Genomic DNA, 25,085 nt, shown 5'->3' on the forward strand with positions numbered 1-25,085 from the left:
ATGACATCATTGCACGGGCTTTCCCTCAGCAAAAGGTTGCTTACATTTTTGTCACCCCACCCCCGTCGTTTTTGACTGTACATACACAAGAACCAAGCCGGTTTGTTGTCTGTTAGACACGATGGATGTGACATTGACATTCATGCGTTGCTAAACGGGTAGACCTCCTGCAGACCTTAACGCCATAAAATTAGCATGAAACTATAATACGATTTTTTGTGGTCAGGCTGTCATGAAGGCAGTGCTTTATTGTGTGGCAGAGTCATTAAAAGGGAGCAGGCAGGAAGCGGCTCCCATCTCTGTTGAATAAGCACAGCTAATGCATTATTTGTGAGCTTCTATATTTCAGAGCAGTTTTGCATCTGGGACATCTCTCTCTCTCTCTGACATCATCATCAACAAATAGACAACATTGACTTCTATGTTATTCTGTTTTTTGTTTGTGTAATTATTACTCTATCCCACAGTCATTTTCTATGATTTCTAATGTTATTACATCACTATTGGACATGACAGCTCTATTATCTTGTCTTCTATTACCTCTCAGTGTTTGCACTGATGACTCTGCGCTACAATTATCTTCATGTTTCCATTTAAACAGACCACTCTATTTAAACAGATTTTATTTAGCATTATTAAAACCTGATCTGTGCTCTGATCCCTGCCTCAAGGCCATGCTGGTGAATCTCCCACGTGGCCATGCGTTTCTGTTGTAATAATCTACTATACTGACATTAGAGAGAGAGAGAGAGACGGTTAAGATTAGATTACCCAGCCCGTGTCCTATGTTGCTTTCGGGCCACACAGTAATTGGGTTATGTAGGCACATTTTCTCCTGATCCCTATCCAATGCAAAGGCCTGTTTGTCTGTTCGTCTCCTCGGCTGTGCCCCTCCTTCTTTCCTCACCACTAATCCCTCCTCTGCCCTTACACTTACCTGTCTGCACGGCTTCTACACTGGGCTGGAAAATGTTAAGATTCGTGGCAAACTAAGAAACAGTTACAGACTGCTTTCGTTTTAGCTTGTTCATAACAATTCGCTATTAGCTTAACAAGCATGCTAGGTACAGTAGTTAGGAAGGTACTTGTGTTAATAGCTCAGGCCAGTGATAAAGAGAACTGTGAGAAAGCTATTTTGGCTGATAAAAGACTAAGAATTAAATAACAAAGTGCTGTGAGACTGTATTTTACAACTCTGGGAAGTTATCATAGTGGCAATCAGTTCATCCTTCATCTGACAATTTCACGTTGCAAGTAATCTACTAGGAATGTGGGCTAGCACAGATTTGATTGACTAGTGCAGGACCCTTGCCAGATGATGTTGCATTTACATTGCCAGGGCCAATTTAGGCCTCAGCATCAGGACCCCCATCGCCGATGGATTGCTCTCTTGAAAACAAAAGAGGAGGCTATGTTTTTTGACCCACTTCTAATCTGGGTCTGAACGCCGCTGAAGGAGCTTTGTTGTAGTATTTGGTGCATTTGCTTCGAATTAAGGAAAGGTCATTCCAACATATCGCTATGTTGAGGTTTGATAAACTATATGGCATTTAATAGCTTGGAACACTGGTTAAGAGTTTGTTTGAATTCTACAGTTTGAGTATAATTTAGACTCCCAATTAATACTCTGTTGCCCCAGGGATTAAACATAACTGTGTTCTGTTTTGTACCCATTTGTTGGTTTTGTTTTATTAGACAAAGGCCAATGACAGTTGTTTTCTGTCTTCTTTTGCTCAGACACGGAGAGCTTCGTCAATGGGAATCACCAGGCCAGTCCAGCCCGGTCTCCTCCATCTCCTGGAGAGAGAGTGCAGTCTGAGCACAGTGCAATCGTCAGCTCTATTGAGAAGGACCTCCAGGACATCATGGACTCCCTAGTCATGGATGACCCCCAGCCTTCTTCCTCGGAGGGCAAAAAGCCTCCCGGAGGCCAACCCATTCCCCACTCCCCCCTGTCGCCCATGGTCAATGGAGGTGGCCGGTATTTGCTGTCCCCTCCTACCAGCCCAGGGGCCATGTCCGTGGGGTCCAGCTATGACAATACATCCCCTCCCTTCTCGCCTCTCTCCTCCCCCTCAGCGGCCAGCAGTGGGAGCTTTACAAGCCCGTCTCCTAGTGGAGGACCCCAGGACCAGAGTTCTTCTCTGCCGCCAGTGCCTGTACGCTCCTCCAGCTACAACTTCACCACCCAGCCTCCGCCTGTACCCCAGCCACGGACCATACTGCCTAACTTCAGCAGCGGTGGGGTGGGCCTCAAGGTTCAGGAAAGCCCCAGGCTGCAGAGGAAGGTTTTAACAGAGGCTCCTCCAAGCCCTAAGCCAAGCCGCAGAGGACTAGGCCAAGATGGGTCTGAGAGCCCCCGGCAGACTCTTCTGTCCTCTAATGAATCTCTCAGCAGTAGAAACATTGTGCCAAGTAGCCCAAGACTCACTCCCAAATTCCCTACCTGTCCATCCCCATCTCCCTCTAGTCCCAGGACCAAGACAACCACAGTGCTCCAGGAAAGACCTGCCAGCCCTTTCAGGGAGCAGACCAGTCTAGCTGATAGTGCTCTAACGTCCAGCCCCTCCAGGCAGTTTTCCCAACCCACCAGAGCCTTCCAGCCTCCCTTGGACCCCATCGTCCACATCATCCAAGGATCGCCGCTTCAGCAGCATCCACGTTCGCTGCAGCCCCCTGAAAGCCCTCGCATGGTCAGGAGAAACATGGAGCTGAATGGCAGCAGTGGAGGGGGCAGCAGTATGAGAGAGCTGCCACCTCTTAGCCCCTCCATGGCTCGGAGAGGGGTCCCGGTACTCCCAGGGGCGCTTCCAGGGACAATCCCCACCTTGAGAACTCCAGATAGCCCCTCGAGTCTGGGCAAGCTTATCCCAGAGAGTCCCAGGCTCCGACGCAAGACCGGATCTACATCCGAGGAGCCGACGTGCAGCAGGGGGATTCGAGCCCGGAGTCCGTCGCCTACCTCTATAATGATGGAGGGGGGTGGTGGTGGTGGTGGTGGTGCGGGAGTACGGAAGGCGAGCTTTGGGAATTCCCTGTCACCTGCTTACAGTCTGGGCTCTCTGCCTGGCTCGTCCCCCGTAGCCAGTCCCAGGAGCCAAAGGAAGATGTCCGCAGGGAGACCCCACCCCGGGATGAGGGAGAGAAAGAACAGCATCACAGAGATCAGCGACAACGAGGACGAGCTGCTGGAGTACCACCGACGACAGAGAGAGGAGAGGCTTCGAGAGCAGGAAATGGAGAGACTGGTGAGTCAGGAACACACGTCACTAGGAAACTACTGTTACTTAGTTTACATTTTAGAGAAGAGTCCCGCACACTGACCATTACGCAAGCAATAATCTATTTAGAAAAATACAACGTTTCGGTCTTAGACCTTCATCAGGTAAATTTAAGGAATGTAAGGAATTTACCTGATGAAGGTCTGAGACCGAAACGTTGTATTTTTCTAAATAAATTATTGCTTGCGTAATGGTCAGTGTGCGGGACTCTTCTCTAAGCTTTTGATCTGCTACTTTTGGTCATATCCTACGCACCTACCCGACAAAAGGGGTTGCACTTAGTTTACACTTAAAAAGAACACATTTCATTTATGTACTTGTTACACCATTTTGACTTAAAGGTTAAAGCAGATTTACTTGATCCGTCACAGGGTTTGTTCCTGTTTCTTGCTCATGACTTTGGGTCAGTTTTTACAGTAGAGTTGTTTTGTACCTGATGGCTACACTTAATCCTATCAGGGATTTTCAGGTTTAGACAGATGTTGTGATGCTGAGATTATTGTTCCACTAAAAATAGTGAAGGTTCATCCCCGACCACATTTTTCAAATCATTCTTGGGGAATATAGTCACAACCAATGATTATTTTCTTTTTTTTGGGGCTTTTCCGCCTTTAATGGACAGGACAGCTAGGTGAGAAAGGGGAGAGAGAGGGAGGAGACATGCAGGAAATCGTCACAGGTCGGACTCGATCCCTGGACCTCTGCGTCGAGGCATAAACCTCCATGTATATGTGCGCCTGCTCGACCCACTGAGCCAACCCGGTCACGTGAATTAGTTTTTTTGTCTATTTTATTGTTTAGCCCATACAAAAATAGCCATTGCAAGTTCCTGGAGACCAAGGCAAAATCTTTTAATTGCTTGTTTTGTCTGACCAAAAGTCCAATAACCGAACAATATTCAATTTACAGTGATACAAAACAAAGAAAACCAGCAAACCCTCACATTTGACTAGCTGTTTTTTCCTTGATAAAGGCCATCCACAGATACAGTTCATCCTAAGGATTCACTGTGTCACATGTATGTTTAACATTAAAACATGGGCATACACGTTATTTTAGGCCCAGTTTACAGTAATATGCAACTTCATTTTCTACAATATATGTAGTAGGGGGTCCCTGATCCGTCTCTCTTTCAGTTAAGGGGTCCTTGGCTTAAAAAAAACATTGAAGACCCCTGATCTTAATAATGAATCGACTATCAAGTTGTTGTCTAATTCTTTTCTGTCAATCGACTATTTATTAATAACTTAATCAACTAATGGTTTCAGTGCTACTTGAAACCTCTGTATTCCTGTGTTTGCAGTCTGAACAACATAAGACAATCCACTTTATGTTTTGTTTGGCAAATACATTTTTTCCAGGGATTTGAGAGGATTTTATTTAGGCTCTTCAGGCATGGCAGAAACTTGCCTTAAAGTTCCAATGTGTAGGAATTTCTCCCATCTAGCGTTGAGATCATATATCGCAATCAACTCTCTCGCGCCACACAGTTCAAAGTACGTATAACAGCTACCGTAGCCTTCACGCTTCAAGAAGACGGTCTCTTGCTCTTTTCAATATCCGTTTTCTTTTTCTGGGTGAAGAAGATGACTCCTGTTCCTGAAATTTGGATTTTGAATACGTGTGGCCCTCCATGTTTCCTTCTTCAAACTTGCCGGGGCCGGGAAGCTACGATACCCATTAGCAGCATTAGCAGCACCTGTGAGTTTATCATGTGACAGCGAAAACGCGAAAGGCGGAGCAGTATGTCCTGTATGTCCCTTACCGGCTAACGTATTTCAAGATGGCGCATGAATATGGAGCGCCTACCCCAGTTCATGCAAATGTAAAATTTCAAGCCAAAAGGAATACTTGGAATTGGTGGTGGTGGTAAATATTCATGAAAAAGGACAAGTTTGTGAACGGGCAACACAGATTTTGATAATGAACAACTAAACACGTTACACACTGGACCTTTAAGCACCTTGTAACCCATCTAAAAGAATGTCATTGGTCTGATTATCACTAGAAGATTTCTTCTTTGCAAAGAAATGTTGCAAATATTTCTGCACAGGTTTGGTCTAACTTGAATCTATATGACCTTGTGGAGGAGCGGAGTGTGACGATTGCAGTGTCTTCAGTTGTTTGGTAAAGGAGGAGTAACCAGGCCCGTAAACCATCTCAGTGTTCTGTCTGTAACTTGGCTGTTTGCTGTCTAAACTGCTGCTGACATGCGGTAACAGGGCGCCCAGATGAGCCCATAGCAACCACATTGTTTGTTGTTTCCTAAACTGAACAGAGGGGGGAGGGAGCGGCGTTAGACATCTTGAACTTGTCTGCCAGTCTGAATGAAACTACTGAGACAAAGTCCTTTTTAAAAAGCCTTTATATGTGTTTGTGCCTGCGTGAGAAAGGCATTTGTCTGTCCTGCTTGTAATTACAAAATGGGTGTTTTTTTTAAAGTGTGAGGCTGAGAGAAGACTGAGACGACATGCCCTCTTTCTCTGTGTACCAGGTCATGTTCTGGTACCTCGTATGGAGGCACGACAGCGCCAGATCCATACAATGAGACTGTGTTTAACCCTTAACAGGGAAGTGGGCTGTGCTAAAGGCTACAAGGCCAGAGAGAGAGAGACCCGCTCAAGTTACTGGTATTCTGAAGATCTGTAGATCAAAATTAATAGTTGTTTTTTCCCCCTCAGATAGTAGCAGTTATTGGCATGCTTTGTTTTTTACAAGATGGTAGTCTGCTAGTCAGTGTTAGGAGGTCTGGCCCTCACCACGGAGATAGAGAGCCAAAGTGAAACTGGTCATGTGTTGCCATCCATTGTTATGGTTGGGCTTAGGTTAGTTAATGGTTAGGCATCGCAGAGATATCCAGGTATTAGGGTACCCCAATTTCTGACCTCAGTATTCCGTACGTTACTCTGTGATACGCTCACATAGCGTTCCCCATAGAGAAAAGTCCAAAGGTTAATTTTTACCAGTTGTCTGCATCTTCATAGGTATTTTTGTTATCCAACAGATGTCTACTGTCTGCCCAGAATGCTAATAACATTGGTTTCACCCTGAGAAAACATGTCGTCATTCTGGCCAGGTAGTAGACTTTGTAGAAGAAAATGCCTTTTGAAGATACATCCTGCTGCTGCATAACAGGTAAAATATTTGCCTTTGACTTTTCCCCTGAGAATTGAGTGAGCAAATCACAGAGTAACATACAGAGAGCTGAGGTCACAAATGGGGCCATGGCCAGTTAAACATCAGGTTGACAGACTGAGGCCAGTCGAGAGGCGACCTATGAGAATGAACAAGGAGGGTCAACCCCAAACATGTTCTTTAGACAGTTTAGCTTAAATAAAATCTAGACAGGTTCAAATTCTAACCTTTCTAAATTCTATTATCTTAGAATGTCAATAGTAGAACATGGTTAACTTTTACTGAAAAAGCAAATAAAGTAACCAACGCTTGAGTTACAGAAGCTAGCAGAGCAGCAGCTGGCCTGTACCTATCTAAACACATCTATAGAACCTGCTTTAACTTCTGTTTTCTTTGCACATTCAATTCATTGAATTGTTTATTTTTGGTAAATATGGGTTTGGTGGTTTACATTGCCACTGCCAACTAACCTAAAGGAATGTCATTAGGATGGGTTGAGTAGAAGGTTGTAGTCTCTTATTATGGTCTGCAACCTTTTTTCACTCTTACAACAATAACATTTGTTGGAGAAACACTGCAGGCTATTTGCACCTGTAGCCTTCACATACCACTATTAGTCAAACCCTGAATCTTTTGATTTTGTTGAAAGGTTTTTTTTTAGCCACAACCACCTTTGGACTAGCACAACTTGTAGGCACACAAAGAAAATATTGACATTTGGGCTCCTGGGTAACTGACTTGATAGAGGGCACGCCCATATATAGCTGTTTACTCTTCGACGCAGCGGCCGCAGGTTCGACTCCAACCTGCAGCCATTTTCTGCGTGTCATTTCCCCTCTCTCTCCCCTTTCATGTCTTCAGCGGTCCTATAAAAATAAAGGCCTAAAATGCCCACAAAAGAATGAAAAGAAAAAGAAAATATTGACATTAGATATGTGCAAATAGCTCATAGAACACAAGTTATTACTTGTTACTTATGTCAAGTAAATAAAGCATACAGGGACAGGCGAGGGCTGCCTGAGACACAAAGGTGAGATTCCTCAGCAGCCTGTTATGTTATTGTATTTTTCGAACACAGAAACTTGCAGCTCTTCGAGATGGCAGGGCGTGGAGCTGCAGGGCCTGTAATTAGTCACAGTTGACTCACTGTCATGACAAGAGTTTTCTTGCCCCAGAGCTTCTGCATTTAAATCATTTCACACACGGCCTGCTACTCATTCACACAACTGATTATCAAAAAACAAAGTTATGTGAACAGTGAGTCTGGAAAAAGTTTATTCAGGGAAAGGAGTGTTATTGTGAAATCAACAGTAGAGTACACAGCTCAGAGGCAGCAGGAGGCTGCTGGGAGACTACAGCTACATACTGATGTATCAGGCTTATATTGGGCTTGGAATGGGTTTTTAGCCTGTTGGTGTTGTTTAAATGCATTTTAATTACATTGTATACTTGATTTATACCCCACCTGTTATGTAGTGCTTAATGTGGAATATTTATAGTGTGGCATTTAGGCTTTTTCAATGCAATTAGTGGAAATGCTGAAAGACTTCAACAGTCTATTTGATAGAAAATCCGTGTCATAAACTGGGGCCACGAAGACAGCTCCTGTTTCCATGGCAACCAGCACGCCAGAGTCCGCTACTTGATTCTCCGGTGAATGCCACAGTTTTGGAATATTTTTACAAAGATCGTGTTAATTAGTTGAGTTTTGTCAGTTAGTTATGTTTTTTTTTATTTTGTAATCAAAGTTTTTATTGTTTTTCCATGTGAGAAACACACCACATGTAACAACATGTAACAGCACTAAATACACACTATACAGCAATCTGTGGCTAACCAATCAGCTATTATCCTCAAGTGATTAGAATGACCATACAAACTATCTGCCATGATTTTATAAAAAAAAGGAGGCATTACGGACAACCTCAGGCAACTTCAAATAGCAGAGAAGCTTATTTGTGTCATTATCAAGTGAGATTTTAAGACTAGTTACACAGCTCCTGAGCTGTAAATATTTCCAGAAGTCTGTTTCATGGAGACTGTGGAATTAAACTTTTAAAGGGCTTTCAACCCAAAACACAGTTTGATGTGACCGTAATAAAGCAACCATTAAATAAACAAATAATACAGCAACCAGAGGTCACAGTATCTTATCTGTGTGAAAGTATTACTAAAGACATTTTTAATTCAATGTTATATACTGTATGTTGAATTTAACACATTTATTGTCATTTACTGTGATATATTAAGTTACTGTTTGACTTTATTATTTGCTTTATTGAAGCATCTGAGAGAGCAGAACAAAAAGAAAAATGACCTTTATTGTCTTTAATCTTAGAGACTTGGACAACAACCCCCTTTGCCCTGGTCACAGTCCTGGTCAGGAAATCTATACGTTTTAATCCTGTCTCTCACAAGTCCCCTTTAACTTTATAAATGTTTTTTTACTAAATTGCTGGATTTTCCCTTTAACCTGAACAGATTATCATGCAACATTGTGATTCCACATTATATTGTTGTCCTGCTGAGTGTTTTAGTTTCCCCATGGTGTTTCAGAGAAGACTTTTCTACCCTGACATGAAAAAAGTAACAGCACTAAATACTTGTAAGTTTTTACCCATGAGAACAGCACATGTTCACATTTAAAAAAAATGTGCATCAGTCTGAAATGTCTGTTATGGGCAGTGTCATTTCAAAATATATCGGTTAAATGATAGCAGTGTCAAATGACGGGAAACAAACTCCTTAAACAGGATTTAATTCATCCCAATTACGTTTTCCTTTGGCGCCTGGAGGTGAGCCCTCTCTGATGACCAGTTTGCAGGGAACACTGTTTTCCTGTGTCCATCTGATCCAAGCTGTCCAGCCTGGCACTGCTCCCTCCACATGGCCGTCTGACTGACACGCTGACTTGGCAAACACACTTGGCATATGAGCCGAGTCGCAGCGTGCTTCGTCTGTCCAGACATACACGCCGCTCTTCTGTTAACTAAAGATGACCTCATCTTTCCTACGACGTTAGTTAAGATAACACCATTGTTTTGAATGAGCGGGTTCCCTCCTCACTTTTTGTATCATGTTTGATCAGACCAGTATGGGTCTGCTATTACTTTGACTAGGCAGAGTGAGCTTCTCTCTCAACTCACTTTCTCATTTGCTATTTTTTACTTGGGTTTTTGAGTTTATTTTACACAGTGGTACATTATCTTTTTGTGAAGAACTCCTGTTTGATTCCCACTCTAATTAGCTTGCTTGACTTGGTTGTGTGGTGATAGCAAGGAGGGGGCAGACTCAGCCAGAGTCCTTAGGGCTGCCACGATATGAGGAAAATGTCCAATTGCGATTCTTTTGACTGATGTTGCGATTGCGATATGATTCACGAAATTGGAGGGAATGATCAATTTTTTTGGATCATCATTCTCATTTTCATTGAAACACAAATAAAAATGTACTATAGTCATGTAGTGTGATTTCTGCAAGAATCTGTACCAAACAAAGAGGTTTTCCTTTAGTCTGTAGGATAGGATGTGTTGGCCCAGAACGTCTCTGCAGCAGCACAATACTTCATTTAGAATGGTTAGACACATATCTTGCCTTTAACAAATATTGCGCCCCCCTGCAATTTGGATATTGCACTAGTCCATATTGCGATTTCGATAAAAGTGCGATTAATTGTGCAGCCCTAGTCCTGTGTTGTTGCAATGGCTACTGGCTGCTGCTGGAAGTATGGTAAAGGTCACAGATTGCTTAATGCAACCTTAATAAAAGCCTTCATGAGGCTTTTTTCCCAGACACTCAAGTCTCTTTGGACTCTGGTCAGTTTTTTTGTGAATCGCTCTTGAAATATCAGGGATGGCGCTTTAGTTCTGAATATGTCGCCTTAGGCAGATATTTCATTTAGTGGCAATTTTAAAAGGAAGTTTAGCCTTCATCATTATGCGGCAGGCCGCCACCAACAACCTGAACCAGTCTGCTCTGTCTTTTTCTTGTCCCTTTGTCTGCGCTGCTCTGTCATTTTCCAGCCCAGGATGTCACAAATGTCGGCCGTACGTGACACGGAGAAATGTCTCTCCTGCATGGTTGGCGTCTTTGCTACTGTCAATGAGGATCGGCAGACCAAATATACCCTCACACAGAACACCACATATGTATACCAGCATTTTACAGAGCACGGCCAAATATATCCAGCTACTGCGGGACACCCGACCTGCCCACCTAGGCTGCCAAATATATCCTGCACCTACACGGACACAGTGCTGTACAAACCCACCGACCAGCAGGTGTTACTGTCTTCATGCTGAAGTAGGGCTGGGCAGTATATCAATGCTATATCGATATCTTGATATGAGACTAGATATCGTCTTAGATTTTGGATATCGTAATATCGTGATATGACACGTGTTGTCTTTTACCGCTTTTAAAGGCTGCGTTACAGTAAAGTGATGTGCTTTTCTGAACTTACCAGACTGTTCTAGCTGTTCTATTATTTGCCTTTTCCCCACTTAGACATTATGTCCACATTACTGATGATTATTCATCTAAAATGTAAGTGTGGAGATATTTTGTTAAAGCACCAATTGTCAACCCTAGAACATCGCCGCAATGTCGATATCGAGGTATTTGGTCAAGAATATCGTGATATCTGATTTTCTCCCTATCGCCCAGCCCTATGCTGAAGGGGAATTTTTGCAGAATTGCACACATGTTTCTGTAATTTTCTGTAGAGGGGAAAAAAGTACATAACAATAAATGTTTAGACTACAGGTTCCACCTTCCCATTTGCACGTAACCACAATGCAGATTACTATCATTTTCACTGTTTTTGGGGTTGAAATCTAAACGGGCTCGAAAAGATAAGACAGATGAGTTGACTCTTAATCAGGGACAGCGATAAATCTGTTTCCCTGCCCGTCCAAAGGAAAGCTGCAGTAATCCAGTCTTGAGACAGCACCAACAAATATACCACGTTCCAGATTAGGACGCATGATGTCACTGATGCAGCATTGCTTTTATTCTCTCCATGGTGTTTAATTGATCATCAGAGAATATACAGCAGAGGAGGCAGTATCTTGGAGTGACTTGTTTTGCTCATATTGTAACGACTATAAGCATTCGGTCATAACTGCAGCAGTGCAGTCTGCTGTGTGGTGACTTCTCCACTAGAGGGGGTCGTCTGACTGTTTAATGTTATTAAAGAGTGAATCAACAGAAAAATGCAATTAGCTCTGTTATTGTGACAAGAAGCAGGAATGAATAACATTTCATAATTATGAGCTGAGTTGCAACATTTGTTTGTGTTATTTCACAAATTCTGAAATGTATTCATATTATTATTTATTTCATAATCTCCTATTTATTTATTTAAAGTTGAACACTTTGGGTCTCTACACAGCACTGTCAAACACTATTAGCTGCATAGTCATGATTTACTTCCTACCTGCCTGCAAAACCAATTTCCCTCCGGTGACAAAAAATAAAGTTGAAAGTTGAAGAAAGTTCCTAAGACCTTAACATATAAAAATGTTTTTGACCACCTAAGCTAAATTGGCCCTTTTATTATTGCAGTCAAATTGAATTTCAAACTCCGAACTTCAATGTCAGGGTAAGTCTAAGTAACGCCTTGTTAAGTGGCCTCCCTCCTGTTATGTAGTCTCACCCTGACTCCTGGAAACCCCTGATACCATTCAATTCAAAATATAATTGTCTGTTTATATGCTTCTACTTAATGTTAAATGCATCACAAACCACTTCAAAGAGTTTCCCTTATTTGCTGCATTATTAAACAGTAAATTAAAAAAAAAAAAAAAATTACAAGAAGTCCGCTTATGTGCACATATGCAGCAAATATTAGCCTCACTTAAAGCTAAACGCACTTCAAAGCATGTTTTTAAACCTGGTTTGTTAATTTTTTATATATAATATAAATATAATTATACCTTTTGCCTGGATTAAATGTATTAGCCTATTTCAGTAAAGAGCAGGCAGTGCATACAGTGTTAAGTTCTACTCAGTATATAAAGTTAGCCCCTTTGCTTTTCTTAGAACCAACCAGCAAGCCACCTCCCAAATGACGAAGTCCCTAAACATTATGATACTCTTAACTCCACCCCTGTTCACATAGATTCCTCACCTCCTCTCACAAGACCTGAGTGGTGGGGTCTAGGGGGGGGGGGCAGGGGGGGGGGGGGGGCTGTTGGTGGGAGGTAGGCTGCTCTCCATCCGTCCCAAAGTAGCACAGTCAGTTGTTAAATCACTTTACAGTACAGGAGGAAGCGCAGGGAGCTGCAACATCTTACACTGTTGTTACAGAGCTGTAGAGTAAAGATCCTGAGTGTGTGTCTCATGGACCGGTATCATGTGCTGGGTGGCAGCAGGACTGTGCCGGGGCCGAGACGAGGGCCGAGCAGGGAGCAGGCCATGGTGTATCTGCTCACTCTGGCTAAAGAGAAGCCGGTCTTTCTCAACAGCGTGGCAGCACTCATGAAGGTAACGGATGCCGCTGCTAATATTAACAAAGCTCTGCCAGTTGTTGCTCTCTGAGTGGATTTAAATAGACTGGGGATGTTCCTGTGATGGGGCCTTTGGTTTTGATTTGGATATTATACACAGTGTTTGGAAAAGTCTGTTGCCTACATGTGATGCTGTGATACAAGCTGGCTCAGTCATTAACAAAGGGAGCTTTCAGAACCTCATACTGCTTTTCTGCATGGGAGACTTCACGAGTCGGGCTTAAAAAATATGTTACGTGTATGTATAACATTATGGTAAGTGAAATGGCCTAATCTATAGTGTGTGGAAATTTCAGTTCTGCAGTAAACCGAAGGGGCAGGTAGAAACGTGCTGTTGAGGTGCATTCAAAAGTGAATCCTGCAATATGTAATAAATGAGAAAACACACTAAATAACCTCTAAAAACTACATTTTACCACATCAAGTACAGTTTACATGTTAGGAATGTAAATATGGTAACTCAGCTATAATACAAGGAGCTGCTGTTTCCATTGAACATAAAGGTAATAACATCTTAGCTATCAAGCTAAGAAATTCTCTGAAACACCTTGTTCAAATGTATCCAAATATGCTAATACATTTATGTATTGGACAATAAGACATGACATAAATAGGTACTAAACCAGAATGATTTATCAGAGATTGAGCTTATTGCAGATAAGGGTCAAGAGGTCACCGAGTCAGCTGTAGCTTCACTGAGGCAGTAGATTGACATGGAGCAGAAGAGTGGCATGTGGTTATAATGAAGATGGATGCCAGAGATTGTTTTAGAGGAAAGGGGCAGGGATATGTATGTTTGGGAAAGAAAGGATGAGGTTAAATAGAAACTTAAGTCAGGCTCCCTCTCAGTTCTGTTCTTGTCATGAAATGTTAGCATGCTAACATGCTAAACTAAGATATTGATCATGGTCATCATTACCTGCTAAACATAAACACATTAGCATGCTTATGTTAGCATTTCACTCAAAACACAGCAGCCTCACAGAGATACTAGCATGGCTGTAGACTCTTAGCCTTGTTTCTTGATTAATGACTCAAATGATTAGCAAGTCATTAGCAAAATGGTTGTTGATTTTCTTTCTGTAGATTGACTAATCGATTAACTGACTGAATAAATACCGTCAGATGAGGTTGAAGAGCTTCTTCGATATTGTTATATTTCCTGACTGTTTTAATGCTACAGAATTCCATAAAATAATTCAGCGAAATACATATACAAAACCTTTTTTGGAATAATAACGATACAATTTGCAGTCAGTTTTTCTAATAAGAAACATGCATTATAATTTACATAGAACTCCTTGTATAGTAACGTGGCTGTTAAGCTCCAGGCGGCTGTGTGCATCCTCCAGTTTGACAGCTGGACAACTGTTTGCTTGGTACTGCTGTTTACCTTGCCTTGTATGCTCTCTAATTCTCCTCTGGCTAAACAGTCTCACATGGATATACAGTACAGCGGCTCACTAGTGTTCCAACCAGCTGCTATTGACTTATAGATACATATTTAATCTCATCATTTCTTGTGCACAGCAAATTTAACTTAACAAAGCTGATGCAACTGACTGCAGATCTTTCAGACGTGGTCTTATCTCTATCCTATAACAATAATCAAGCCATATGCCTGCTTATTATCGGCAGCAGTGTTTAGAGGATGTGAAAATACGACTCCCATCTAGCCTTTAATCACTGTATCTAGTCTTTGATGTTGTCATCTCTACGCTGGAAGTGCTTGACATAATAATGGGAACCCAGTCCACACTTTGAGAGATGCCTCCAGGGCTTGGATCCCAGTTGAAGAAGAAGCTTCAGTGGTTTAAATGCCAGCCGCCCCCACCGGGAGTAACGACTCCATAGTTTCATCTTGAGCTCTGTACCAGTGACATCAATATGAAGGACCACCAGCTTATTATTCAGAGAGGTTGGCTGCCGTGGAGAGCCTGCTTGTCCTATTCCCCCTGCCTGGCTTTGATGCAGGGGGAAAAAGTATAAACGCAGCAGCAGAAAATAAAATAGAAATATCTTTTGTTAGATCATCTGTTTGTTCCTCCTCTGGGACCTGAACACGATGAACCCTCCAAGGCTCAGAGTCTGATCGTGAATGGAGTTTGTTTTGCAGACTGTTACGGAGCCCCTGCAGATATATATGTAGAGAATAAGGCTTTGTTGAACTTTCCCAGTTTACTGTGGAAATGCTATGCGCGTGGATTTCTGTTTACGTCTGTGACGTAGGTGAACGCGGCAAAGAAAATATGGCAGTACACTTATAAAGTAACTGCTCTGATCAAAGGTACACATATGGGGAATGGCCTCGGGGTGCTCGGGGGGGAGGAGGGGAAGAGGAGAGAGAAACATTAAAGGGCAAGAGAGAAAACAGGAGGCACTGACTCTCAGGGGAGAGAGGGAGACATGAGGAAGAGATGCTGACTGCTGGGAGGATGAAAATAAGGAATGTAAAGCGTAAAGTGAGGAGACTATACTGACTAAATGAGGAAAACTGACAGAGTGAGTGATATGTAGGATGTTACATTAGAAAACTGTCTACAGTACCAAGAGAATGAATGAATGAAGGGCATTATTCTTAATTCCTGCAGACTTATTGTAGAAAATGTTTAACAAACAAAATAAAAAAGACGAGACAGCAGTTGACTAAATAATACTCCATAATGAGTTTAATGTAATGCTATGCTATGCTATTCAAAAATGAAATAGCATAATCTTCGTCATACATATTTAATGTTGAATTTGTACATGCAATTAAACCAAACTTTTTCCTATTAAATACACTCCAGCGTTTTCGTACCTTACTCGGTCTGGTATGAGCCATAGCTTATTGTGGCTATTGTTAGCCAGGTTAGCAAACTTTAGAGAGACATTCTTGTGTAGCTCATATTATCGAGTCAGTTTGTTGACTCTAGTTGTGCGACTGTTACACTGTGTTTGGGTATGCCACAGATGAAAATTTCGATGAGATATTTGTTTGTTGTGTCCAGTTTCTGACTAGCTGTCAGTTAGGTTACCAAATGATGAATGTGTATTTAAAGCAGGACTCTCCCGCTAAGGGCAGTACAAGAAAAAAAGATTGCTTTTTAAATCCAGCTAACTAATTAAGTTTTTATTTTTTATGCATGCTACAGTTGAGCATTAAAACTGGTTTCTTATTTCGCATTTAACATTTAGCAAGGTCTGCATGACTGTGGAACTTGTCACCATAAACACTTACCCCCAGGTAGTTTGAGACCTTTTTAAAAGCAACTGTCTCAAACGAATCTTTGAAATAATTAGCAATCTCTATATCCTGCAATTGTCACAGAAAATGCTTTCTAGTGCACTTAGCTTAAGGTTTTGTTTCACATGCACTGTTTTTACAATTGTTAATTTCTCAGGTTTCATTTTATATGTATTGCACGAGTTAATGTGGTTCTGTTTTCTGGTCCATCACTTACAGTCTGCCTTTTATTTATTACTGCATCAATTTCAATAAATACGTAGTTTTTTTTATCTAGTGCCAAGGCAGTGTCCTCTGCAACATTAATGTCCCCTTGATTATGTCTTAGTGTGTGTGTTAGTGGTAATTCTATTGTTAATGACCTTCATATGTTGACTGCTGTGACCTTAATAGCCAAATTTCGCAAGATTCGTCAGCAGCTTCAACTTTTCTTTAGCTAACCCAGTTGTCATGAGAGCCACCCACTAGGTGAGACATGGAGGGCTGTGGAATGTGTGAAACGGTGTCTGGGGGTAGATGCAGGCTGGAGCTGAGAGAACTCTGGGAACCAGGCATTCCTCTACACACTTGCGGTTGTCTGGAAGTATCACCACCTCCCTTCTGATAAACACAGAGTCTAGAGAACCTTCAGCCTGCACTAAGGCTTTTCATACAAACTCACATGTATGGGATTTACACCAGCTGTTAAAGGGATACCTCACCGATTAGCATTAAGCTTTGTATCAGTAGAAACCCGGTAGTATTTTCGAATGGCCGTGCTTCCGTCCCTCATGTCCCCCTGATACGAGAGATAGCTGTATTGTGCGTCTGGAAAAAAACCTCTGATGATGCAAAACTTTTTTTTTGGCTGTAGTCTCTAGCCTCTGGCCAAAAAAAGCATCCGATGATGCAAAATGACGATTTTTGCATCATCAGAGTTTTTTTTTCCCAGACACACAATATAGCTATCTCTCGTATCAGGGGGACATAAGGGACGGAAGCACGGCCATTCGAAAATACTACCGGGTTTCTACTGATACAAAGCTTAATGCTAATCGGTGAGGTATCCCTTTAGTCTTGCAGCTAGAATAACCTACCTACTGTAAGGTTTCATTGCTTTACTTTTTGAAGTTGACTTGTTGACAGACAATATAGTAATGTAGTAATAACAAGAAAAACTTTCTAGTAAATACTTTATTTGAAGATATTATGTGTTCATTGTTAATTTGTTGTATATATACAGGAGGGCACCGAGTCAGTTGGTGCTGTTTAAAGTCTGTACAGAAAGCTGACAATAGTGGCGAAGAATATTTATCACTGTGTTATTAAATATTACTGCTAGTGTATGACTACACTGCTTTTCAGGAGGTGTTTACTAGACTGCTTTTCAGGAGGTGTTTAACAAACATGGCTTCATGTGTGTATCACATTGTTGGTGGTTTCAGACTTGTGACTTGGCTTTTATCTTAATGCCCTGGAGACCCAGCAGGGGCTCACTGTGGCTGTTTCAGCTGTTAACAGATACACATCAGCTTCCTTTAGACAAAAACATTGTATTTGATGATACGTTGGAAAAGGTCACACTTAATACAACTGTTCATGAAAATTCAGTTTCTCTACTTCCAAAAAGGAGTCGGTAAACCCTCACGTATCCACTGCAACAGTCATAGAAACTGCTGTTTTCTTCCTGCTCTCTTCCACACCTGATCTAATTAAGATGTAATTAAGGTGTGATGTGTGGGCCTTAATTGGGTCAGGTGTGAAAGAGGACAGCTGGAGCTAACAGGACAGGTACTATACATGTTGATAATGTAGCTTGTTAGCTTCCTAAATATCTGGTCACCCTTTCTTGATATAAACATTCACAAAATGGATATTGTCTAGTAATATTACATGTTGTAGTAGTGGCTATAATGTGTTGATATGATATGTTATGTTAATATTAAAATTGTTTACTATGTTAGCAAGCTAGCTTCTTTCAAGTTACATGTAGGGAAAGGAATAGGCTAGGGACACTTGAGAGTACAAACTAAAATCAACGTCACTGACTATTATTATTGCTAAATGGATTCACACCCACTCGACAACCGTATTATTTTAGATATGTTATATTTCTTCTTCTTTTTCAGCTGCTATATATTTAGTTTTTATAGCTAGGCTATTTTTTCTTCTTCTCCTGAGCCTGCAGTATCAGGGTTTGATTTTATTTTTCCGAATTCAAGTGTCTCTTTGTTCTGAATGTTTGCCCTCAAATAACACAACACACTTGGCAGTACATGATTGAATACATTCACTGAATAGCTCATTTCCTGGTGTCCGTTTTCTGCATGTAATCACAAATTAGGAATATGCATTTCCAGCACTTTAATGTTTGCCTTGTGATACGTGCTGATGCCCTGATGAAGTTTACAAATGGCTAACATTATGCATGCTAGCCTATTTTGGCACCAGTGTTGTACATGTGAAATCTGTTGGTTAGCATGCTGTAAGTGAAGATAGCAGTTTGTCGTTTTGCACACCTGCCATATTCTAACAATGAAAACATCTCCGATATGAATCAATATTAAGCTTTTGGTTTATGTGTTAGAAGCTTCTCTAAACAGCCGATGATTAAATGTTGCCGTAAAGCTCTGTCATTATCGCCCTCTTATCCTACCAGAGGGTGGGGGTTTGTTGTTATGGTGTTGTTGGGGGAGTGGTACTGCCTTTTAAAAGCCAGTATTTGTTCATCTGTCTTTTCGCCAAGCTGTCTATGCTGAATTGTGTGCCTCATTTCAAAGTTTGAGCTGTAACGTGTCACAGTGTCCATCATGAGAGTGAGTAAACCCAGATTTTCATTCTTTATTCCAGCATCCAAGTGAATTATTGACAACAGATTTTAGTTTAATGGTTGGGAAACCTTTTGTTATAGGCTTAATTAAAAAAAAAGAAGTTGTTTGCTATATTTTGGGAATTATTTCTTTGTCATTGATTAGAGCAAACCAGAGAGGCCTGTATTTGCTTTTAACTATTCTGGAATTATGTTGTTCAAGCCAAAAGCTCACTGGTTCTGGGCCGTAAAAGCTTAGCATCTAGTAAAAAGGTTTGGATTAACACACTGACGTACCACCTTGTTCCTTCCCAGCCAGCACCCAGAGCCCTAAGGGGCCGCTCGCCACAGAGAGACCTAGAGACTTTTAAACTGAGGATTTTTAGTGCCTGTGGCAGCAACAACCTCAGAACATAACAAAAGATCCTCTGGCATTTAAAAGCCCCACATCAGAAAACACAGAAAATATGGGATTCAAATAAATGTGTCAACATGCAGATGATTAGCTAAATATAATTTGAGCACAGTTTGCATGTGTCTGTCAAATTTGATGCTGTATCAAGTTGATTTATTTTGAGGCCAAACACATTTTATGGTATGAAATCTGCTACTCATCCATCATACAGGTTTGGTAGCCTGAAGGCTGTCTGGCAATCAAATGAGACAATGATATGCTCTCAATCAGCTTTCTTGACAAAATCGAGACGGGCGTCAGAATGCTGAGTGGTCTAATATGTGTGTATGTTCGAGCAGATGTTGAGTGGGAGGTCTTAGGAGTAGTTGTAGACTTGCCAGTAAATGTTTGAAGTTTGACTCTTTTCTCTTGAATACATACAGCACGGTTCCACGGCCCAAAGGGGTCTTTTACTCCCACCCACTCAGATAAAAGCTAACTGGTCCCCGATTACAGGTTGGAGCTAATGGTGGGGCTGTAGCTCCTAATCATGCAGATGCTCTCTCAGTGGGCTCAGTGTGCTCATTGGAGTCTGAGGGAGAAGATACACCAGGGCATTTATTTGTGTGTGAGAACAATTTAGCTGCCAAGTGTTCCTATACAACAGGATACAGATTTAACCATGAACCAGAGCATAAGAGTATAAAGTAGCACAATGCTTCTTTGGCTCCAAAACCTTTTTTAACGATAAGCAAAAACAAAATCATTTTTGGGGAGGGGAGTTTTTGATAACTTGACTGATATTTTTGGTTTGAATTGCCATTGTATTCTATCAATATTGAGTTCATCTTGGCAAGATGGTAAACCAGCTGAAACTGGATTCAAAGTCACAATGCAAGTACTTAGAGTTGCGTTTCTACATTCTTCATTAAAACCTCAAACTGAGACTACATGTTTTGAAAGGAAGAAATAGCACTCGTTCTCTTATAAATGCAATGTTGAACTCACAAGCAATAAAACACACTGTTGTTTAACATTAGCCAAAGCTAACATTATTTATTCTTTACTTGTGCTTCTGTTATACTACGTTTTAGCATACATTATCTAATAATTGCCACTTTTGGTCACAGTGACCAAATAGGCCAAAGTATTTTTTTCTTTTTGAAAGATTGATTTCTAAAGTGGTTCTGTCCGAGGTTTCTCTCTAAAAGGGAGTTTTCCTCACCACTGTCCACACTAAATGATTGCTCTTGGGGGAATTAGTGGAATTTTTGGGTCTTTGTAAATTATAGAGTGTGGTCTAGACCTACTGTATCTGTAATGTGTCTCGAGATAACTCTTGGTATGATTTGATACTATAAATAAAATGTCATTGAATTGAAATTGAATTGACTCCATGCCAAGTAGTAAATAAGTAAAGTCTTGACTCATGGTCCACTCACTGGCTTTTTCCAGAACCTTCAACACCGTCTCATAATCTCAGTGTATGTTTAAAATTATTTACATCATTCATGTACATTTGAACAGCCTCTTGCACACATTACCATTTGCTTTAATGTTGATATGAGATTGACTTTTTACTGTATATATATGACTGTTGGCCTCTAAATTCAACATATAGTCTAAGCATGGAGTACAGGAGCCAGTGATTCATTAACGTGACTCTGATTTTCCATGACCAAACATCTAAGCGTACCAATGAGACCATCTCCCAAACAGTAATAATTCTTTAAGGCTCATAGTGCTGTGTGAGGCTCTGCAGACCTTAGAGACGCTGTGTCTGCAGCAGAGGGGTGCAGCAGCAGACAGCAGCTGACATTTAGAGTTCAAAGGCCACCCTGTTGGCCTGGTCTGCCAGGGCCCCCATAGGTGGGTTAACCCCTCATAGTGACAGCTGGACAACCAGTCACAGAGTCTGACTCCCATGCAGCACCCAGGGGGCAGGGCAGTGAGGGCTCACACAGACATTGATTAATAGAATATTAGTCTCATCAGTCTGGTTGGTTGGTTTAGTTACATTCAGCTCAGTCAAATAGGATATTTGGGAGATGGCAGTTGTACGTCTTTCACTCTGAGTGTGATGGAAATATAGAATCTATAATAAATTAAACAATTTTCTTTCAGCATCAGGCCTGCTTTCTGCTGCTCTGTCTCAGCTGGCCATCTTCAGATTGTCATCAGTCGCTGGCTCATCCCCAACACCCAGCACAAACACAGGAAATTAGATAGCAGGGAGATATACCCTACCACGGCTGGACGTAATCTAACGTAGGCTAGTTACATTTATATATCAGTGTGTTAAAATATAAAGCTGATATTGGACCTTTTATTAAAAAAATGGATACAGCTAGTCAGTCAGATTATAATTTGGGTATCTTGGCAGCCTTTGGGTCATGTTAAAACATAGGCTCAGGTTAAAATCCATGATAAGGCACAGTATGTGACGATGAGAAAACCCTATTCTGATGTCCCTCTTTGGTCATGTGTACATTTTTCTACAGGAGAGACAGCGACTTGAGACCATCCTAAACCTCTGCGCTGAATACAACAAAGGAGAGAGCACCGGCCTGGACCCCATGGGCTCAGGGAGGACAGGTTTCCCCGGGGGACTGGCAGACGGCTCGGGGCGGAGACCGTCCATAGAGAATGTCCTAGGAGGGACACCGTCCTCAGCCACGCTCCGCCTGCTGCAGAGACAGAGAGAGAGCGACGAGGAGAACCTGAAGGAGGAGTGTAGTAGTACAGAGAGCACTCATCAGGAGGTGAGGACATCCCCTGCTTTCAGCACAGCATCAACACTGCACAATGGAGACAGACAGGTCAGAGGGAATGCTTATTTCCCAACAAAGACACTCTCTGCATGCCACTGTGGAACCAGCATGTGCAAATAATGCGCTTGGCTTTGCTAAATCAGTGGTTAAAAGTGAGGTTAATGCATGTTTTCATTCTAAACATTTTATACAACTGCATATTTGGTGAAAAAAAAAAATCCATCGTTTTAATTTGTAAAAAAGAAATGTACGGAAGCACTCAGCTGTTAGTTTCCTAGCTGGTTTTACCGCAGACATAATACAACAGTTCGGACACTACACAACTAAAAGGGCACTCCGAGAGCACAGACCTCCGCCAAGACCAATATCAATAATTCATGTATCCCCCCCCCGTGATTCAGATCCACTTTAAAATTGAATAACTTCTTCCTTGGCCCATGCTACACCCTTTCACCAAGTTTCAGGAAAATCTGGCCAGTTGTTTTTCTGTAATATTGTTGACAAACAGACAAATAAACCAAACAGAAAACATAACCTCCTTGGCGAGGGTAATGAGTCATGGGCCAGGTCACCGTCTGATGGATCTTCTGTTACCAACTACACTGCTGGGATCTTAAACTGTCCTGTGCTCTCACACTCTGTTGCTGTTTAAGTCAATGGCAACTTATGACAGGCCTTTAGTGTTGCAGAGTAATGCATTGTCAGGGTACACAGAGAGATGCTGTTATTATCTAAAATATTAAAATATTTTGCATTGATGCAAACATGATGGGATCCCCATAAATCTTCTGTCATTTTAAAGTCATTTGGCCTACAGTACATATCAGTGACACTGCATGACAGAGCTTACAGTCAGCTACTTTCTCTCTTTTTAAAATCACATTTATTAGCTTTTTGGGTTTTTACAGTGGCTCCCGCATGAACCTTATGCATCCTTTCTGTTTGTTCCCTCACATCCTTTTCTTCTGTTTGTTGTGACAAGTAAGGTTTTATTAATGCCTGTAATTTTAAATTTAAGTTGCCAATAGAATATTCTATATTGTGCCATTATTCAGTCATTTTGAATTGATTATAACTGATGTTTTTTGTAGAGAGAGTTTTGCATTTTGGGAGGCTGGGAAATCCACTGAAACTGTTTTTAGACCTCAGACACCAGTTATTCCCCTGTGAACCACAAACTAGTACTAAAGTAATAACAGTAATCACAGAATAAATTAATGAATTCTGGTGTCTAAACGGATGAGAATGTCACAGTACAGCAAGTATGAGACTGTATTTATGTACAACACAAAACAGACGATGATGATGCAGTATCTGACATGTAATGAAAGATGTGTACATCTGTATCTCCCTTCTTACCCTGGCTTCACTTCCTTTCTTGAAAGCCTGACCTCCTATGTTCTCTCTCTCCTTGCAGCACGAGGACTCTTCCAGTTCAGGCAGCGCAGGTCGTCTGGAGCTGGGTTACCTGGAAGACGAGCGGGTTCGCGTTCTCTCTCAAATCGATGAGCTGAAAAGCCGGCTGACGGAGCTAGAGCAACAACTCCAGGAGTCCAAGCAAGAGGTAGAGTACAGAAAGTGGACACTAACGGAATATTATTTCACTTGAGTCTACACGTTCACCCAGCCTAGACTCAAGAAAAACATCTACATTTAAAGAACTAAGATAGAAAAGACAAGAGCTTCCACAGTAGCAGAACAAGCTGAATACAGTTCATGGTCACAGCATCATTACTAAGTGGTTCCGTTATTCTGTGGGGGCCTGAAGGCTAATATTAGCCTCATAGCTCACTGCTACGACACTGAGTGACTTTGTTTGGTCCACTCTTCCAGGCGGAGATGGAGCGTGCCTTGCTGCAGGGCGAAAGGCAGGCGGAGCTCGACCAGATAGAGGCTGAAACAGACATCATCACTCAGCTGCAGCGCAAGCTAGATGAGCTGGAGAGCACCATCCAGAGGGAGAAAGACAAGGTACAGAGAGCAGTGGGTATATATAGTACAGCTCACATTTTAAATGCTTTATTTGAATCCACCAATTATATTCAAGTATACAGGATTCAAATATTTGCAGAGGTTGTGTACATTCTTAGAGAAGAGAGAAAACACACACATACACTCACTGCCTTTGCTTTTACAGTCTCCTAAACAGTCTTCTCTGGTCTCTTACATTCCCTACTGGTACGTCACTGTTGGTGTCTTTACATGAGTCGGCATTCCTGTCTGTGCAATATAGTCAATTCTTCAAGGCAAGAATGCTTGGTACAGACAATTACAGCCATATAAAGGGCTAAATAAAGAATTGGATTTACCTCCTTGGGTATTCTCTTTTGCATGTTTTCACTTTAGTGGTTTGCTTTCAGGTCAACTCTCATCTGTGTTCTACTCAGCTGGACTCTGCTAACTAACCAACATCCGTTAACCCCTAATCCTTTCTCTGCTCCTTCAGCACTCATGGGTACTGTATCTCTGACCCACTGTGCTCACCTGTTTCTTCACTGTCTGCATGACAGACCCTGTAGGCCAGGAAACCTGCCCTTCTATGGCTGTTTGGGCTCTGTAGTTTTTGGTTCTGTAGTGCACGAATAGACTTTGAATATTTTTGTTATGGTAGTGGACAGGGGAAACTACTAGCATGTTCTCTGTAAGGGTTTTAGGGGGGTTCTTTTTTCTTTTGACGTGCACCCACCACATTTTAACTGTAGCAAGACATAAAGGAAGTGAAGAGAAAGCACATTTGCCAGCTTAGTCTCTTGGCGTTTGGTTGTTAAATTGTCAGTATTGTCTGTATATCTCAACTTCCCTGTGAGGGTCCCACGGAGTTCCAAACAAAATGTAAAGGTGTCATTCATAATTGTTTCATTAGAGGATAAGTAATTGAGTCAGTGAACCAGAAACGGTTGCTTTGATCTGATGTCTCTGTGCTACCTCCCCTCCTACACTATAAACTATATATACAATTGAATACTAATTATGTCCAGGAA

The 25,085-nt window shown here is 41.6% G+C and overlaps 1 protein-coding gene across 11 annotated transcripts in view; it reads left to right on the forward strand.

Moving 5' to 3' along the window:
• phldb1b (pleckstrin homology-like domain, family B, member 1b) overlaps positions 1-25,085 on the forward strand; it is a 119,024-nt gene that overhangs the window by 67,876 nt on the left and 26,063 nt on the right. For 9 of the 11 annotated variants that reach the window (XM_078246843.1, XM_078246846.1, XM_078246847.1 and 6 more), the window contains 4 exons: positions 1,738-3,248; positions 21,835-22,152; positions 23,522-23,668; positions 23,938-24,075. In XM_078246843.1, coding sequence (XP_078102969.1) covers positions 1,738-3,248; positions 21,835-22,152; positions 23,522-23,668; positions 23,938-24,075 — 2,114 coding nt within the window. The remainder of the gene's footprint in view (positions 1-1,737; positions 3,249-21,834; positions 22,153-23,521; positions 23,669-23,937; positions 24,076-25,085) is intronic. The other 2 variants (XM_078246845.1, XM_078246849.1) reach the window with 1 other exon arrangement.

This window comes from Sander vitreus, chromosome 3, assembly GCF_031162955.1.
Source record: "Sander vitreus isolate 19-12246 chromosome 3, sanVit1, whole genome shotgun sequence".
In the NCBI taxonomy this organism is placed as follows: Eukaryota; Metazoa; Chordata; class Actinopteri; order Perciformes; family Percidae; genus Sander; species Sander vitreus.